The sequence below is a fragment of the Panicum virgatum genome, chromosome 5K, assembly GCF_016808335.1.
Source record: "Panicum virgatum strain AP13 chromosome 5K, P.virgatum_v5, whole genome shotgun sequence".
NCBI classification, from domain to species: Eukaryota; Viridiplantae; Streptophyta; class Magnoliopsida; order Poales; family Poaceae; genus Panicum; species Panicum virgatum.
Window position 1 is genome coordinate 30642494 of NC_053140.1, and position 18085 is coordinate 30660578.

An 18085-nucleotide genomic window follows, 5' to 3' on the forward strand; every position below is an offset into this window, starting at 1 on the left:
TTCCCAAGTCTCCGGACTATAAATATGTACCCTATGTTATTCATGAAAAATGTCGCGGTGCTCAATGTCTACTACGAGATGCTCCGGAAGAGGAAGGATCGGTACATTATATGGCAGACGGGGACGGAGACTTTCTGCGAGATGGAGAGTCTCGTCAGGGGCCATCGCTGACTTTTTCTTACTCCGTGAGTTCTCTTCATTCGGTTCTCCTTCCCTTTGATTGGAAGTGCAAAGTAGGATAGAGATTCTTGAAATCGTCATGAACTTCGGATGGCCAGCTGTCGGTTGTCCTACTAGCCAACTTTAAAGACATATTAGCAATGCAATTAATATTGTTCAACTCGTCAGTACTGTAGCACATTTCGTTGTTACGTGACAAATAATGTCCGATCATGAACTAATTAGACTTAAAAGATTCATATCGTGCTAATCAGTTAGAATGTATAATTAATTATTTTTTTCAACTGCATTTAATGCTCCATGCATGTGTCTGAAATTTCGATGTGACGGGTATTGTAGAAAATTTTCTGGAAACTAAACAGGGCCTTAGTTTCTTTCCCTCACTTGTTCGCTGTTTGCTCAGCAGCAGGGCTAGCTGGTTGCACGAGGGTTAGTTCACTCTTGTTTCTCTATTTTTGTTAATGATGGAGGCACTCAAAGCTTAAGCATACTCTTAAAAGAAGGCTGCACTCTGAAAGTTAGTGTAGAGGCATGAGAAGGATTCAGTGAGCTACTAGGGATGTTGTACCTGAAGGGTTATTTATGAATGGTAATTAGAAAAGAGATAGATATGGCATCCTTTGTTCATTGACATGAATCAAGCAGTTCTTGTTTTTGTTTATTCTGATAACTTTATCCCGTTCTCAAACAGTTCTAGCTTTTTTTTTATTCTGATAATTTCATCCTGTTCTCAAAACATTCAGTCGATTGGATTGCCACATGTAATTTCTTCTAATCTACATTGCAAGTTCTAGGTTTTGTGCATGATTCCAACGTGATAAACAATTCTGAGGCATGTCAATGGCCCAATGACATGCACTTCTGCATTGCATCTGTTTGATACTCTGTGTACCATAGTGATTCTGACTGTTTAAATTGTACCTTATTGTGAAGATTCTTGCATGAACTGGAAATGGCATATGCTGCTTCTGATGTTGTAATTTCTCGGGCTGGTGCAATGACATGCACTGAGATATTGGCCACTGGGAAACCATCAATTCTGGTATGACTCATCCCATGGAGCTATTTTTATTCGTTCCAATTTCCCAATTCGATGTTTTTTGCTCGATTAAGATTGATTGGGTCTTATGAGGATGTAATTCTACTTGTTCTCAATGGCATAGTTAGGTTGTGTACCTATCAGGAAAAGGAGGTTGTCTTATGAACCATTGCAATGGTCCGGAGTGCAAACTATATGTTCTTGTTATGATAACTGGAATGTTTTGAAACTAAAAGCTTTTCATTGTGTTCCAAAATTAGTAAAGGACTTCAATTGGGATTAATCTTATGAGAAATCATAATCATAATATCAGAATGAAATTTTATGGAAGAAATGTGAGCAAGGGGATCAAGTTTCATGGTTACAATCTATGATAATGAGCTTTGCTCTTTTAATTCCCACCAAAAATGTTTTTTTTGTTAGTCCTTTGATACTAAGTTTGATGCTTGCAGTCCCTGTCTCTACATTTCATCTCATTGGTATAGTTTATTATCATAGGCCCCTTCACACAGTGAACTTCAGCTGTTCAGCATCTATCAGCTATTGTTGTGAAATAAATTTTCATTCGGGTCCTTTCTGGATTCTAAAAAAATGTTACGCAGCAAATAATTTTTATTTTTATGTGTAAAACGAAATAACAAATGTACAGGAAGTTAGGCACGACATGAAATTTTTTCCAAAAATATTCTTTTTTCCTTGAACACAAAAGAGAGTTGTGCATCTTTATATTATAGAGAGAAAAGAAGGCGGTAAAGAGCCCTGTACAAAGCAAGTTAGCAACCCCCGGACCTCTTCTAGTAGGTGGGAGGTTGCACAAGTTTACATCAGAGACAAATCGCCTATTATAATGATGCACGAAAAATGTCCTATGTAGAATTGTAGAGGCCACACACCAGTTCCTCTACATGACCCAGACCCTCTACACAACCCACAACCAGGTCCTGAAGCGTTGTAGCTTGAGCCATACACCAAAGTCTTGCCTCCTCTTTAAAGAAATTTAAGGCAGTCAGCAAGATAGCTTGAGCCATAAAAAATACATCTGTTCCTGTGATTCCACTAAGTTCAGGCGCCTAGGTTCCCAACAGAATTAAACCCTTTCCTTCGAGTCTTGTCCATCATCCTGCTAGTTTTTCTCCACCATTCAACAAAGCTTCTTTCATTACGTCTTGGACCATCATGGTATGCTCCAATCCTAGGGAGGCTAGCAGATTATACCAGAACTGCTGGCGAAAACACAAGTAGTGAGGATATGTAAATATGTTGCACTATTTCATCTTCTTGATCAGATAACACGCATTGCTCCGGGTGAGGGACTCCCCTTTTTCCTAGGTGAAGCCCAAGTCCCGGATAGCTAGCCAAAGAAATACCTTGGATTTGTGTGGAGCCCAAGTTTTCCATAGATGCTTCCATGGATCAAAAGTACCCAAATATAAGAATGCTTTATAAGTGTATTTAGATGAAAAAGATCCGCTTTCTTCATGTTTCCAATAATGCTGGTCTGGTTATTTTGATAGGACTATGTTTTCTAAGGCATCCCAAATTTGCAAATACTACAACAGCCCTCCATGGGCAGTCCACCTTGCATGTCTCTCACCCATGCTCTGTTTTCAAGACCTTGTGCCACTGTTCGGTTGTTTAGAAATTTTTTGGATGCACAAACAGCTACAGCTGATGCTAATTCCACCAAGGAGCAACCATGCAGCCATCAATCTGACCAATATAATGTATTATTGACGCTTCCATCTTGTGTTGTCACTGAGATAGCAAACATAGCCCGAGCTTGAGGGTGGATAGGATTATCACTGGCCCATGACTGTCCTTCATAAAATTTTATGTAACCAGAGACAACGCATTTGCAAGGCCCATCCCACATCTGTAAATTAGGGCTACCAGGTCGACCGAGATCAATTGGCCGAGCAACCTTCTCCCAAGACACTAAAAAACTGCCACCATTTACCTCTTTCCTTCTTTTCCATAAGAAGCCCCTCCTGATTTTATCAATCATCTTGATCACCCACTTAGGCATATCCATGGCAATAACAAGATAGACAGGGATGGCCGAAATACAAATGAAAATAGTTTTATGCTTATTGTTTTGTAATGTCTGAGATAGTTGTCATTCCTTTGGCATTTTATTATATATGTACTTTTTTTTTCATGCTTAGTTCTTCTAGGGGTCGGTTATCATCTGAAATGCAAACAGAATGTCCTAACTTGTCATTCACAGCTATATTGAGCTGATAATACATATTTTTGGAGGCAGTCACATGTCATCATGGATTTCTTAATGATGATGCATATCATATCTAGATGATCAGGGAAGTGTTTGGTTTGAGTTAGGTCATTTAAAATCCTATTTTTGAACATCTTGGTTTGAAGAATGCAATCCATCAACAGAAGTTTCTCGTGACCACACCATTGGAGGGAACCATGATTTAAAAAAAATCATTGATGACCAGAGGATTATAGATCAGTTCATTTAGTAAGGCAACCAGCCAAACATTTATGATATCTATATATTGCATTGAAAAGGTAAAATTTACAAAAAATTCAATTGTGTATCAACCTCTCGTCCCCTCATACAGGGCGGCTAAAAAAAGATCTTCCCATGAACCCATAAAATGCCCACAGCTCTACTGCTGCGTCAGAAGCTTCCCTGCTACAATTATATTTCCATCCCATCAACATTAGGAGGATTGACTACGGGTTCAGCCATTCAGGCCACAACCCATGGTTTTGTAAAATTCTGTAACTTTAATCTTGATCGATCATATTACAAGAACAAAAAGGCCGACTGTTGGAATGGCTATTTACTAGTTCCGAGACCTGTGTTCTTCTTAAATAAAGGTGGTGTGGGTGGGCTGCCCTTCGGTGTCGTTTTTTTTAAACGTCCATTTGGTGGTTTTATGTGCAAATTGTAGTAGTCATCTTTCTGTACAAGTTTTGACCTTTTTGCTGAGTTCAGTTGTGCAAATCTGTTCACCATTTTATGTCTTTCAGATACCCCTGCCAACAATTCTGGATCACCACCAAACGAGAAATGCATATATCATGGCTGATATCATGGGGGCAAAGGTCATCACCGAAGATGAACTTGATTCTAGCAGTCTCACATCTGCAGTTGATGAAATCTTTGGTATGTCTTATCTCAACTCAGTTTCTCGTGCTATTGGCGGACATTCCAAACTAATCACTTATACCAGATACAACAAGATCAGAATTGAATATATAAGATGGATGGTGCGAATATATGCATATGCTTCAATTTTCTCATTTTATTTGTACTTCCTACCATAATATTGTTTGTCTGCCATTGACCATACTTGCTTATCATGCTGCGAACATAGTTTCTCACTTGTGGATTTGTGGAAACCTTACATTCTGGGCCAGTAAAAATATGCCTTACTTAAATTTATAGCTAATAATGTAATTGAAAGATAGCTTATGTAACAAAACTACTTGAGAATCTAGCTAATAATTGATTTATATTGGAATGCCATGATCGGATCATGACTAAGTAGATTGCTGTTACCTTTTTTATAGTGTATATGAATCCTGTCCTTTGTTTTTGTTCTTATAAGGGTCCGTTCGGTTTTCTTTGAAACCGGGTGGAATGGGTGGATGGGTGATTGAATCCTAAAATGACTTGTTTAGGATTCAATCCACCCCATTCCACCTGGTTTTGAAGGAAACCGAACAGGGCCTAAATGTGCTCATCCTGTTTATCATCTGTCTCACTTTTGTACATTATTCCTGATCTAATTCCATTTTACAGGTGATGAGAAATTGATGGCAGACATGTCTCAGAAGGCACTAACTGCAGCCCGACCAAATGCTTCTGCTGATATAATTCGCCATATCTGTTCCCTGATTGGTTCACCCTACCCAACATGAAACTTATTTAGACACTAGAATTCATGCCACGACTGCATTCAGTAGGAATTCCATTCTGTATTGTTGGTTGAGACACAGAAGAATGGCATCTTGTTCTTGATGCGGAAGAAGATATGATACCTCTCGTAATTCACTTGAGTGATGATAGTGATTTGGTCTCAAAAAGATCAGGAAATAGTTTCTCAGGTAGTTTTCTGGTCTCTGACCTTCAATATTCTTTTTCGTTTATGTAAAGGTTTCATAAATGACTGCTAGAAGGCAGAAGCTGCCTCCTGCCAACTTTCAAAAAGATATTGGTCCTCAATGGTCACTCCGATACTTTTGCTGAATGAATGATTAACTTGAGATCTTTTGCATTTTCCTCGATGCAAGTTCCTCCACTCCACTGAAACAGAACAACTGTTTCCGAAAGTTACATTGAATTAGCTTGAGTGTAATCAAATGGAGAAGGATGGTATTTTTGAAGTGTGGTATTTTTGAAGTAGAGTCACATGAGTTATGCCTGCATGAATCTTGAAATCATGTATCATGTTTGTGTTTCCCAAATTGATGTCTCACTAGTGGCATCGTGACGTATGGTCCTTGCCAACTTACTTGACAATGTTATAGTCATTGCCAAATAAGTATTCTATGACAATAAGTTTGAACTACAAAAGAAAACTAAAAAAATGAGCTACAAAACGATGATGCAAATTATGATGTTTGCCTCTTTCTTTTTGGCTGTGAAATGAGTAGGTTTACTTTAGCAGCATTGTTGAGCTATTGCTGTTGATTGAGGGTGGTACCAAGAAAGTATTCCTATTTTGAGACCTCACAAGTTCTGATATAAACAAATCATAAAGGTGGTCAACAAATTGAGGTTGCTGATCATTGTGCAGACATATATACTTCAGAAATTGACTTATTCAACAATCAAACAGCTCAACGAGGTAGATCTACTGGAGAGGGTGAACCCCCGCCTCGTTACCACCGGCGAGGAGAAGCCGGGGGGGGGGGGGGGGGGGGGCTCGGGCGCTCGGCACGAGGCGGAGGTCCGCTCGCGTCGCCAGGTTACCACCGGCGAGGAGAAGCGGGGTGGCTGAGGCTGGGGGGGGGGGGCTCGGGCGCTCGGCACGAGGCGGAGGTCCGCCCGTGTCGCCAGGCGCCTAGCGACGCGAGCGGATGTGGTTGGAGAATGATAACGTCGAGGGCTTCTAAGGACTACAAGACTCTTTAGAGGTCATCACTCCTGTTTCCTGATGTGAAGTAGGAAACATGTATGATGTGCCTCTACAAACCAAATTTGAAATCTTGGAGTAGGTGCTAAATATTGCGGATCAAGTAAAAAGGGTAAATAGGAAGCAGGGCAATTGGTTTCAGCAGTACATATCATCAATTTTGTGTTTTCCTCTATGTTCACAAAACAGTTAATTTTCCTTAACAAAGGAAGCGCCATAATTTATTATCCAAGGAGCAAAATACTAAGTAAACAGAGACATATTTCAATAAAACGGTGTACAGGACAAATTACTGTGATTGAGATCAAGCTGACGAGAAAAATCATGGAGGATTTGATTCACAGTCTATTTCAGAAATTATAATTACCACCACTCTTTATATCAATCATGATTATTGATCAAAGGATAAAAAGAAAACACATATTCACTGCCTGCAACAGAACTTGTATGGAGAGCAGACTTTTTTTTTTTTTTGAAAAGCAGAACAGCAGACTTTGGGAACACAATTCTGATAGCAACAAAAAAGGTGCAGAGTTACTTGAACTGCAGTTACAGAGAACTCAAAAAGGAAACCTAGCATCAGAATTTATTCAGCCCAAAGCTTACATAATATAACTGAAAATGAAATTCTCCTACAAACAGTAGGAACAATTATTGGCCGTGAGAACTGAGGAAAAGTGCCCCGGGTTCTTCGTATTCAATTGACAGAAGTCGGTTTGTAGTCGATTATGACGACCTTTTCTAATAGAGGCAAGAATACATTTGCGAATTCAACATGCGCTAGGTGCTCGATGTACTCCTTCACTCCTTCTGTGCTTTCAAATGTGGACTCAAACACATGGGTGAACCCTTGATGCATGTTTTCGATGCTCACATCAGTCCCCCTGCGGATCAATGGGCAGATAAAGAAACCAAAATTCAGAAACAAGTAGAAACTTTGCATCAAAGATTGACAGAAAAGGCACTACTGAAATTTTTTGATGGTTTCCCATAATCTTGCCGATGCACTAAAAATTCTAGGATTTGACGAACGGATACATTTAAGGCTGCTGGGAAAGTCTCCCTAGAATACATCTACCATGCTTATGCTCTAAGATCATGTACTGTGTCCTAAAAAAGAAATAGTGGTAGCAGTTACATAGTTCTCTTAAATCCACTGTGGATCCTGGATCCGAAAGCTAAGAGAAATCAAGGCTAACAATCCTGGTCAGTGATTGGACACGGGGAACCCAAACCGAAAACCCAGGCACCCAATTCGTCGAGCATCTGGGGCGCGTCGTCACCGGCCTCACTCACAGCACTGAGACCACACCTGATCAGGTAGCTACCAGTCCCGCACAGCCAAGGGCGGATCGAGACGAGATCCTCTACCAGTCCCGCACAGGCAAGGAGGCATAGGCAACAGTTGGCGTGGATTCGAATCTTATCAAAGTCTAGCTAAGTAGGCTAGTAGCTACGGGCGTTACCAGTGGAAGGCCTTCATGGAGGGGACGGCGTCGACGAGCGCCGCGTAGCCCCGGATGAGCTGGTCCAGGCGCTCCGGTGTCACCTCCTCCTTGAAGCGCACCAGCAGGATGTGTTTCACCACGCCGCCGCCGGCCGCCATGCTTCCTCGCAGTTTGTCTGTTGACGCCCCTCCTACTCTTCTGTCGGTTCGGTCGTGGTTGGTAGGAGCACTGGTTTGCTTTTGCTTTGTTCTGTTGCTCCGCTCGGCCACCCCTCTTTCGGTGACATTACGGGGTGATCATGGCACGTACTCCCGTAAGGTCCTCGGCATTGTGCCAGCCATGAAAAAAAATAGATTTGTTCCTTTTAACGTGACTTAAAAGAAAATCACCGTCGTTGATTGTTGAATGTGGCAATTGATGGATGAGATTGTCTTGTATGCAATCGAAATATCGGGCCCACCTATCCACTTGTTTTGACCGGTCATCTTTGTTAACGGATTCGTAAAATCTATTTAGATCTATTTATTTATACTATAAGAATCCATGATAATTGAAACAATTTTCACCAAAACTAGCCCCATATCCACCTCACAAATTCTACTTTTAGGTCCACCTGGAAGCGCCCAATGTTGACAGACGAGGATGACAGACTGAAATTGTCGCGCATCCCGCCGCGATACCGCGCCCCTGCGCCGGTTTTTTTTTTCACCAATGGTTTTCTACCCTCCCCTCGCACCCGCCCGCTCATCACGCCCCAAACACCACCGAGATCGCGCGGGGGTCGCGGTCGCTGCGCCCTCGCGACGCTGCACCCCGCCCGCGGTGCTAGGTCGGGTCGCGGCGCCCTCGCGACGCTGCTGCCCTCACTCCGCCCTCGTCGCGGCGCCGCCCCTCTCCACTGTCCTGCTGCCGCGGGGGCGCCCTCCGTCGGCCCCCTCGTCGCCGTCACACTCGCCCTCGCCCTCGGATGGGGCCGCCTCACTCGCCGCCTCACTCGCCCTCGGATGGGGCCGCGCTAGGGCACAGGGTCATCCACCGCGCGCACCGCCGGGGGGGACGGGTCGTTCGCAGCGCACGCCGCTCCGACATGGCTGCCGCCTGGGGATGAAACCCTACTCCGCGCATGGGGGTTAATCCATGTTCTTGTTATGGGGGTTCCGAAAGTGATAGATTACTGAAGGTTGTGTGTTACATGTTCAACCTGTGTCACCAAGGTTGCAAATTATGTGCATAATTTGTCTGCAGGTTGTGGCTTTACTATAGAAGTCACCTGACCCAGTGTCCACCCAAATATGCATTCCAAGGTTATATAAGACTGGTGCCCTGTTTTATCATTTATTAAATCTGAATGTTCAAGATGTAGCGGTAGTTTCTGTTTACTTACATTTGTTTTCCATTTTTCTATAATTAGACCGGTGAAATTTGTCTTGATATATATTGAAGAATGCATGGAGCCCTGGATAGACCCGTCAAGATGAATGTGTGGTGTTCTTTTGCAGCCGCTGCAATAATTTACTAGCTGGCTCATGAATTTGAGAGTCATTTGAGCTCATATGACCACAATCATAGGAAGGTAAGACATTTTGCATGCTCTTTCGACTTTCCTAATGCATCGTATTGTTTTTTTTCCAGGTTTTCTGTATATGTGCATCTGCACCATTCTGAATACCTTTAATGTGCAGATGTTTAAAGAAATGAGAGAAATACAGAGCAGCAGTGGTAGCTGTGATGACAGGCAGAAAGGCGAGTTCAATACTAAGCTATGTTATTCTTAAGATATGCATTAGGAATTTATTAGGATGTATTCGATACTATGAGTTCATCATAATAGCCATCTACAACAAGCAGGTTAACTTGGACCTTCATGATGTTCTTATGATCTATTTGTTGAAACCGGTGTGCTCGTTTTGAGTTAAGTATGAGTGTCAGTACAACTATGAAATAGGAAGCTTTTGAAGAGTACAATAGAGTCAATCATCGTCAGATTTCTGGTACATGTATCCTCCTGAACCAATCAGGATCATGACCATTTGTATGAAGTCTACTAATTGAACTCCTGAACTCAACCATGGTGAGGAAACTGCACACATACACTGTGATTGATAGTGCTTTTATAAGGATCATCAATGGACATAGCCCTTCATTATCACCAGGATCCTGTAGTATCATTGTCAAAGTCAGGGTTGTTGTGGGTAGCATATCCTGGTACATGTCAATGCTGCATTCGAGTGTTACGATGATTATTCTTTTTTATCAGTGTTTTAAGTAGAAAACCATCATCTGGAAGGGTTACTCGTGGTGGATACAATTTGTGATTCACCATGTTTTATGGCTAGATGCTTTCATGTCTTGTGACCAGGAACATGATGTGCCCAGGGTGATCTAAAAACAGACTCAGTTCTTTGTGAGGTATTATATATATATATGGTCTTATATATACAGAAAATTCTAAATAAATTATTAAGGTTTTGTAGTAAAAAAAGATTGCAAATAAACTCAGAATTAAGGTTTTTGTGACTGCAGGTTTGTTCACTGTAATGGAAATGATATTATAGTTAAATGTTATTGATAATGCCCTACTAATTCCATCAAAATATTATAGGAAGCGAAGAAAAACTAGCAGCCTGCAAAATATTATTCCGTATAGCAGTATTGTTATTTTTATGAACTCATAGCATGATTCCCTAATCGACATGATGAAATCCATGTGATGCCATAATCGGTTGTTTGCTTGTCTTGTTAACATCTATGCAGCACGGATACGGATACGCATATCGGTATCCGAAGGATACGGATACGCGGATACGGCAATTTCCTAAAAAACCCCGATACGCGGATATGTTTTACTATTTTTTTAAATAAATAAATAATAGCACATATTAAATTTGTGAAAGTACTAAATTACGATACAATAGCAATTACCAGCCAAAGCAAAGACCGGAAGCATCTCCATTCTCCAACTGTGATGTCCAATTGTCCATTCTCGAGTTCTCCTTCTCCAAGTCCAGAATTTGCACACAAAAACCAACTATGAATCAATTTATTACTCTACTAATTGCTCTACTAATTAAAGCATCCAAGTGCTTACGGTCTTCTAATGCCCAAGCTTTTTCCAATGCAGAAATAGGCCCCCTCTTGTTCCTCTTGTTGGTGTCAGCAATATTGCATGAGGAAGGAGCGTCCGCCGGGTAGCACACGCGAGAGCGCTGGCGGCCCCGAGGCGAGCGGCGGCGGCCGCCGCCTGAGCCCCGAGCCACCGGAGGCAGGGGTGCAGGGCCACGCAGTGGAAGGAAGTGCCGCCCGCCCAACGCCCAGACGCCAGCGGAGGGGGCCGACCAGAGGCCAGCGGCTGGCGCCCGAGCCGAGGGAGCGGCAGCCCCCCACAACCCGAGAGCACCCGCCAGGGGGCAGCGCATGCGAAAGCGCTGGCTGCCCCGAGGCCAGCGGCGGCGGTGGCCACCCGAGCCACCGGAGGCAGGGCCACGCGCCGGCGACCCCCGAGGCCAGCGGCGGCGGTGGCCACCCGAGCCACCGGAGGCAGGGCCACGCGCCAACCGAGCCCGGAGCCACCGGAGGCAGAACCACTCACGGGAGTTTGTTAGAGCCTGGATCCGCATCGTAGGGGCGGAAACTCATCGTTGGCAGCCGGCGAGCAGGGACAGAGGCTTGTCGCCGGCGAGTTCGAACGAGCCTGGATCCGCATCGCTGGAGCCTGGATCTGCGTTGTTGGCGGCCGGCGAGCAAGGACGGAGGCTCGTAGCCGGCGAGCGGGGTTGCGGCGTGCTGGCGTCACCAGGCGGAGATGCGGCGCGAGAGGCTTGCGTCGGGGGACGTCGGGGCGTGCGGGAGGGGACGGGGCAGATAAGGCTGTGCCCAGTGGGCTGGGCTGTATCCGTCAAGCACGATACGTATCGGCCCATGTATCCTATTTATGAAAATAATAAAAAATCGGATACTCTGAGGATACGTATCCAAGGCGTATCCGTGTTACAGAGGTTAACATGATAATTCATTGCATTTTGTTGTCAGTTCTTCATTAGTTCAGAAATAAAACGATAAGTAGTTCTTTTTGTGATTTGAAATCAATGTTATACAGTCGTCTAGTCGAACCTAGTCGCCATGGCACCGATAAGGCGACTAGTCGCGACTAGTCGTCGATCAGGTCGATTAGTCGACCCTAGTCGGTCCTAGTCGTCGCTATAGCCGTCCTATATATCCCACGACATATATGTACATGTATATGTACTTATATACTATATAGCAAGCAGGAACGCCACAATGATAATCAGTTTGGTGACACTTACTTGTGAGATTTGATGTTTGAACTGTCCAGAACTCCATATTCTTGTCCCACACAGTACAGGCTAATGGCTAATGGCTAATGGTGCAAGTTATATAGTTAACCTAACCCTAATGGCTAATGGCTAATGGCTAATGGAAGTTATATAGTTAACCTAACCCTAATAGCTAATGGGCCTAATTGAGCCTAGTACAGGCGGCGGGCTGGAGTGCTGGTCTGCTGGACATCTTTTGGTTTTGGCCTGATCGTCCAAGTAGCTAGTCGGACGACTAATCGCGATTAGGCGACGATTAGTCGGACGATCAGACATCTGAGCGACAAAAGCTAGTCGTTTCACTTATCGAAGCCAGTGGAGCGATAAGGTCGACTAATCGCGACTAATCGCGATTAGTCGGACGACTGTATAACATGGTTTGAAATGCATATATATATATATATTGTTTTTGTAAAGGAGCCACTGTTGCAAACAATTTTTTATTTACTTTCAGTTTGGCAATAGCAATTTAGACTATGGTACTAGACACCAACACAACATTTGAAAAGGAAAGGTGAACGATTCAATCCATATCTCTAGCCCCTTCATATTTTCTGCATGTTTGTGTAGGCAGCGACAGATTAGTGACTTGCGATCTATTTAGGCAGCGACATATGGAATTGATTAGTAATTTCTATTTTCCTGTTGTGTGCGTATCAGAGACCTTTGGAGATGATTAAATTCAGTGGATGATTGGCATCATAAATCACTGGTTTGGGAGAATCATATTATAATTTGGATGCCGTGATAATAAGGTGCAGTGGAATACACAAATATAAATTAACTACTTCAGACGTCACCTTGGCATGTCACCTTGTGCTTGTAGGTTCTCCATCAAATAATTTATGTTGATTATTTTTGAAATGTTGCCGTTATATAAAAGTTCCCTGAATATATGTTAATGGTTTCAGTTAAGTCATCGTTGTTATTCCCTGCTGATACCTCAGAGTTGTTTCTGTTGTCACCTGGATCGCCTCACCATGAAGGTATATATGTAACAGTGATTTGCCAAAATAACAGTGAAGTCACTCTGTTTGTCTGAAAAAATAAAAATGCTGGTTGCATAAAAGGGAGCAGTGCAAACACAGCATCTCACGTATAATGTTGCTGTAAATTTCAGGTTCTAGAGGGCTCTTGGGCTTCCTACTATTGCGGATGCATACTATGCATGACAAATGATGATCAAGGTTTGTTCATATGCCAATGGGTACTCTCAATTGTATGCATCTCATTTATTGTCTCAATTAGTTTGTTGTGTTTTCTCTATTATTTTTTTGCAAAAATTTCTCTGTTATTTTTTGAAATCACTTGATTTTAAAACATGTGTGTGCCGCACATGGGCTCTCGGCACCCCAGAGTCGAGAGCCGTGCCGTTGGTTGGATGGGTGTGACTGGATCAGGGCTGAAAAAGGACGAGATCGGAGGAGATAGTCATAGGGATTTATGTCCCAGCGAGGGGACATGGGCGAGAGGCACATATGTAGCCGTGTTGCCTAATAGTATTTTGGCAAAACTTTATGGCTGTTTGTATCTGGTGTTCTTATTTTGTTTTAGATTTTGTAATTATTCCTGTTCTGTGTGTTTTAGGCGTTAATTTTGCTAATGTTTGGTTTTTATTTTTGAAGGTACCTGGTGGTTGGCATTTTGATGGCCAAAAGTGTTGGATAGGTAACAACACTTTTGCAGATATGCTCATCATTTTAGCTAGATATGCATATACAAACCAATTAAATGGGTAATCATCTTCTCTTTCTTGCCTTTATGTTGCCCTCTATTGTTGGTAAATGTCAACCTGAAGTTATATCTATTGCCTATCAAATGTCAATGCAAGGATTATCCTGCTTGCTAATACTGAACTTGATTATCAAATGTCAAGGCAGGGTCAGGAACACATGGCCTAGGGTGATCTAAAAACTGGTGCAGTTCTTTGCGAGGTATTTCATGATCCATTAATGTCTTACCTAAAATCTTGAACTGGTCCTTTCCTGAACGTGTTGAGATCTATTACTGGTAACATGAAATGCTAAGTTTCTACTCCATTTATCTATGTTTACCACTTTCTTTCGGACCTTTGGTTCTACAAATGGACATAATATCATTGCAAAGGAGCTGCTCAGGCATACTACTATGGGGATAAATTTTTGTTGCCTGTTTAACTCTGAAGTAATCTTGCATGACCATGTGGACTGCAGTGGGTGTTTTGAGTGGAAGCATGGGTGAGGTGCCTTTAATAGTATAGAAGAGGCCTGACTGAAGTTCAGCTAAAAAAGAACAGTACAAGAGAAAATAAAAAAAAATTACACAAAGTTAAATGCATCCTATATTTGTGGAAGATGTATTTTTTAGTAACAGGAATTTTTTGAATGTGGATATAAGACTGTGCTTCTGTCAAAAAGTGTGCAGCTTTTACAGCTAAATTTTATAGATTGTACTTGTCAATTTTACCATTTGTTAACAGCTGATAAGTTTCTTGTGGATTTTTCAGAAAATACACTGCCTGTTTGATGAACCCGTGATGGAATTGATGTGGGGCCTGAAGAACATGATGAAGAGTTTAGTTCCTGCTGAAACATGTGAACTGACTACGGAGGACCGCCCGCCACATGAGTAAAGGAATGCAATTGATCCTGAATAAGTATGACTTCAAAGTGGAGCCAGAGATGGTGAGCTCATTTCTTCCTTTCCCATATCTCAGATCGGTGCTTTCTGTTTCCTTGTATCATTACTTTGATCCCACCATATGTGCAGGTCGATGAAAATCTTATCACTATAGCAACTGCTTTGTACGAGTCTGACTACTGCATGAATAAGTTTGCTGAGTATTTGCACCTTGGTGGTGAATATCTTAAGGAGGTATCTGGTATTGATTGTCAGAATTGGGATCCACAAAAACTTGCTACTGCCCTTAAATTACTATGTTACCCTAATGACAAGATCGAAACTGGCACTTCTAATGAGGTAAATAGTAATGCTATCCAGATGTAAAATAAGCTTAGGGCTGTGCATTTACTAAAAACTGTCACCATGTGCAGTGTAAGAAATTAATGGTTTGTTTCAGATGTTGTCGGAAGATACGGCACGTATATTGGTGGAGCAAGCACACATGTATGAAAGTAAGCTCCATAAGGGGACATACTTGAATATCTACAAGGAGATCCAGTTTGCCCGTGCTGTTAGGACTGAGGCGCTGGTGTACTTGAAGGCCAAAGGTGCATGTGCGGTAGTAACACTATTATTAATTTTCTAAATTGCTGTTGGAGGCATCAAGACTGTTGAGAAGTACCCGACTGGTGCCAAGGTGGCTAAGGCTGCTGCGAAGAAGTGATGTGCCTGCTTTGGGGCACCATAATGCTTGACTATCACATCAACTGCTGTGTTATTTTGGTAACATAATGGTGTTGTGAAATGAGTATTTAGATTCTTATAAGTATATTCCCTACATGAGGCTTTGGGGCACCATAATGCTTGACTATCACATCAACTACTGTGTTATTTTGGTAACATAATGGTGTTGTGAAATGAGTATTTGGATTCTTATAAGTATATTCCCTACATGAGGTGTTATTTTCTTGGTTAATTTAGATACCTAGAGATTTGCTTGGTAATGTGGAGTTTTGATTCTGTGTGCTGTATGCGGCGTCGTGTCTCCTGCCAGTGCCTGCTGCACGAGCCTAATGAGACAGTGTAACTTCACGAATACTTGGAACATGGAAATGACTTATCTGACGCGTTCGTTTGTGAATTGTGTGATATGCGAGAAAACTAAGGTAGAAAGACGAGTGGAAAGATCTGCTTTCTGTGTGAATAAAGCATTGGGAATCCAGACCCGACCCTTTGGGGGTGTTTGGTTTACTAAATTTTAGTTCATATCACATGCAGTGTTAGATTACTGATCAGAAGTATTAAATATAGACTAATTATAAAAGTGTTAGGCTACTGATTAGAAGTATTAAATCTCTATAATACGAAAGCTGGGTCCAAAAGTGGGCTAATCGATGGATAGGTCCACGTCGCCCGTTAATCCGCAAACTGTCGGATCGGGCTAACTTGCGACTCAGGTCAAAGCTCCGGACATCTATTGAAGAATAGGGAATCTGGTGTGTACGATTGCAGCATGGTTGCTCTTATTTTTGTGGAATTCTACAAACGTGCATGTGAAACTAATGTTCACCAGAATAATATTCTACAAAGGAAAGATAATCAAGGTTGGCAATCCAGTTTATGTTGTGCAGGCAATCCAGTTTGTATAGTACGAAAAGCATTTGTCATGTGTATGGTGCTCAGATTAAAAGAAACAGCTGGTTGTTAAGACTATTGGATGATGTAATAAAACATTTCCCACTGCACACTACTCATGAGTTCAATCGTCTTATTATTATTTTGGACTACGAATTATATGTTATTTTGTGTATGTCTAAAATTTAACCATGGCGTTAGCACGGGTACCTTACTAGGTTAGCAGAGGTGCGTGGAGCGTGGTAGCATGGTAGCTAAAAAACTTATAAATTTAAGTTGATATGTGTGTGGTAGCCGGAAAAACTTTTGGTCTAATTAGTTAAATTGATTTGTACCTAATGGTCAAAGGTGTTCGGAGAGGTTTGTACGCATTTCTCTTCATATATGTGTACGGATATAATAAGAATATGGTATTGGTGATATGGTGATGGTGCTTGAGTTTTTTTTAACACGTGCGGCACGCACACTCTATTGATGCAAAACACTTAAAAATTAGAATGCATATACTACTGTTTTCTGAAATTGTGTAGGCTGGTGGAGTGAGATATCTTCCTGAATCTTTAATTTGTCAAATTCTTCATTTGTGAACTCAACATCGGTACATCCATATCCATACTAGGTCAAGACAGACCTATTTTTCGCAATATAGTATGGTGAAAGTACATCGTTTTAAACATGCTACTATAAAAAAAGAACTATATGCTCCTCTGTGAGAAAAATGTGGTGGAGTTTGAGCTGTGCAAGGGTCCTATATATGTTGCCACAACAATTATATAAGGTGGTATTTTAGTTCCAAATTGGAAAAAGATTATAGTTCATGTTTAAAATATTCATGCTTCCAACTAAGTACAAGCACTCGAACAATTTCAGCTACTTGCAGTTCTTTCGTACATTAAAATGAGTCGTATGACTAAGCTTATTATATTGAAATTTTAATGATTATCAAGTACCACACGCACGTGCCACGCAGGCAAACTTACTAGTTTGTTAGTTTGTTATAAGGTTGGAGTAAAACCTGTTTGGTACTACAGTTGTCCGTTTCAGTTGTCTTCCTCATTTTGTCTGCCCTGCTTTTGTCTGTTGGTTGAATACAAGGCAGAGAGATCGGCGACGAGGGCAAGTCTTCTTGTCGTGGTGGAGACATCGGCGACGACGGTGGGCTATCTTGTCAGGGCGGAGAGACTGGTGATGAGGGCGGGTCTTCTCGTGGGGGCTTCGCTGGGGACGTGAAGATCGCTAGGACAACGGGATTCTCCTTCCCTTGCTCCTATTCTGTGTCTAATTTCTTAGGGTTTCGATCTATTTTGGGGTTTCAAATCGTCTGCAAAATTAGTTTGCACGGGGAGCGTGCTCGTGATGTGAGTATGTGTGATCTGTGAACGTACTCATGTTTGTTAACGGAGACCCGAAATCTCTGCTTGCTTATGTTCACCTCTCTCTTATCTCTTTGTGTGCGCTTGCTAAGAGATTATGTGTTCCTCCCGCGGGTTTTGAATGTCCCAGTGGCTTGCACATAGAAGTTTTGAGCTGTTTGTTGGGGACGGTTAACAAGCTATCGCTCCTAGGCCTTCCTACCAATGAGTTTCTGTGTGTGGTTGTCCTTCAATCATGCTAAGTAACAGGTGTGCTTCCTAGGTGTACGACAAAATATGTGTCCAGTGCCTAAGTGAGGGAAGGTAGTGTTGCCATTGGCGTAAGATGGAGAGAGGCAAACAGCGTAGTGCTTTGTGTCCTCAG

The 18085-nt window shown here is 42.2% G+C and overlaps 4 protein-coding genes across 5 annotated transcripts; 3 read left to right on the forward strand and 1 right to left on the reverse strand.

The window, feature by feature from the left end:
* The first annotated feature begins 54 nt into the window (after nt 1–54).
* On the forward strand, nt 55–5474 carry LOC120707086 (UDP-N-acetylglucosamine--N-acetylmuramyl-(pentapeptide) pyrophosphoryl-undecaprenol N-acetylglucosamine transferase-like). The gene is made up of 4 exons (XM_039991862.1): nt 55–185; nt 1114–1222; nt 4220–4355; nt 4995–5474. Exons 2-4 carry the CDS (start codon nt 1133–1135, stop codon nt 5111–5113), a joined length of 345 nt encoding a protein of 114 aa, XP_039847796.1. The 5' UTR covers nt 55–185; nt 1114–1132; the 3' UTR covers nt 5114–5474.
* Nucleotides 5475–6823: 1349 nt separating this feature from the next.
* Nucleotides 6824–8027, reverse strand: LOC120707087 (stress-response A/B barrel domain-containing protein HS1-like). The gene is made up of 2 exons (XM_039991863.1): nt 7797–8027; nt 6824–7214 (listed from the first exon to the last, which is right to left on the reverse strand). The coding sequence occupies exons 1-2, from the start codon at nt 7934–7936 to the stop codon at nt 7028–7030; spliced, it is 327 nt and encodes a 108-aa protein (XP_039847797.1). The 5' UTR covers nt 7937–8027; the 3' UTR covers nt 6824–7027.
* A 1332-nt stretch (nt 8028–9359) lies between these two features.
* LOC120707089 lies at nt 9360–13982 on the forward strand. Of its 2 annotated transcripts, none has more exons than XM_039991864.1 (4): nt 9360–9521; nt 13024–13106; nt 13233–13319; nt 13738–13982. In XM_039991864.1, the coding sequence occupies exons 1-4, from the start codon at nt 9386–9388 to the stop codon at nt 13849–13851; spliced, it is 420 nt and encodes a 139-aa protein (XP_039847798.1). In that variant the 5' UTR covers nt 9360–9385; the 3' UTR covers nt 13852–13982. The 2 variants fall into 2 exon arrangements, with proteins under 2 accessions (XP_039847798.1, XP_039847799.1); XM_039991865.1 differs by having other exon boundaries at nt 13233–13299; nt 13738–13780.
* LOC120709844 lies at nt 13748–15437 on the forward strand. The gene is made up of 6 exons (XM_039995481.1): nt 13748–13780; nt 13989–14046; nt 14598–14775; nt 14861–15070; nt 15171–15335; nt 15381–15437. The coding sequence occupies exons 3-6, from the start codon at nt 14716–14718 to the stop codon at nt 15435–15437; spliced, it is 492 nt and encodes a 163-aa protein (XP_039851415.1). The 5' UTR covers nt 13748–13780; nt 13989–14046; nt 14598–14715.
* Nucleotides 15438–18085: the final 2648 nt, after the last annotated feature.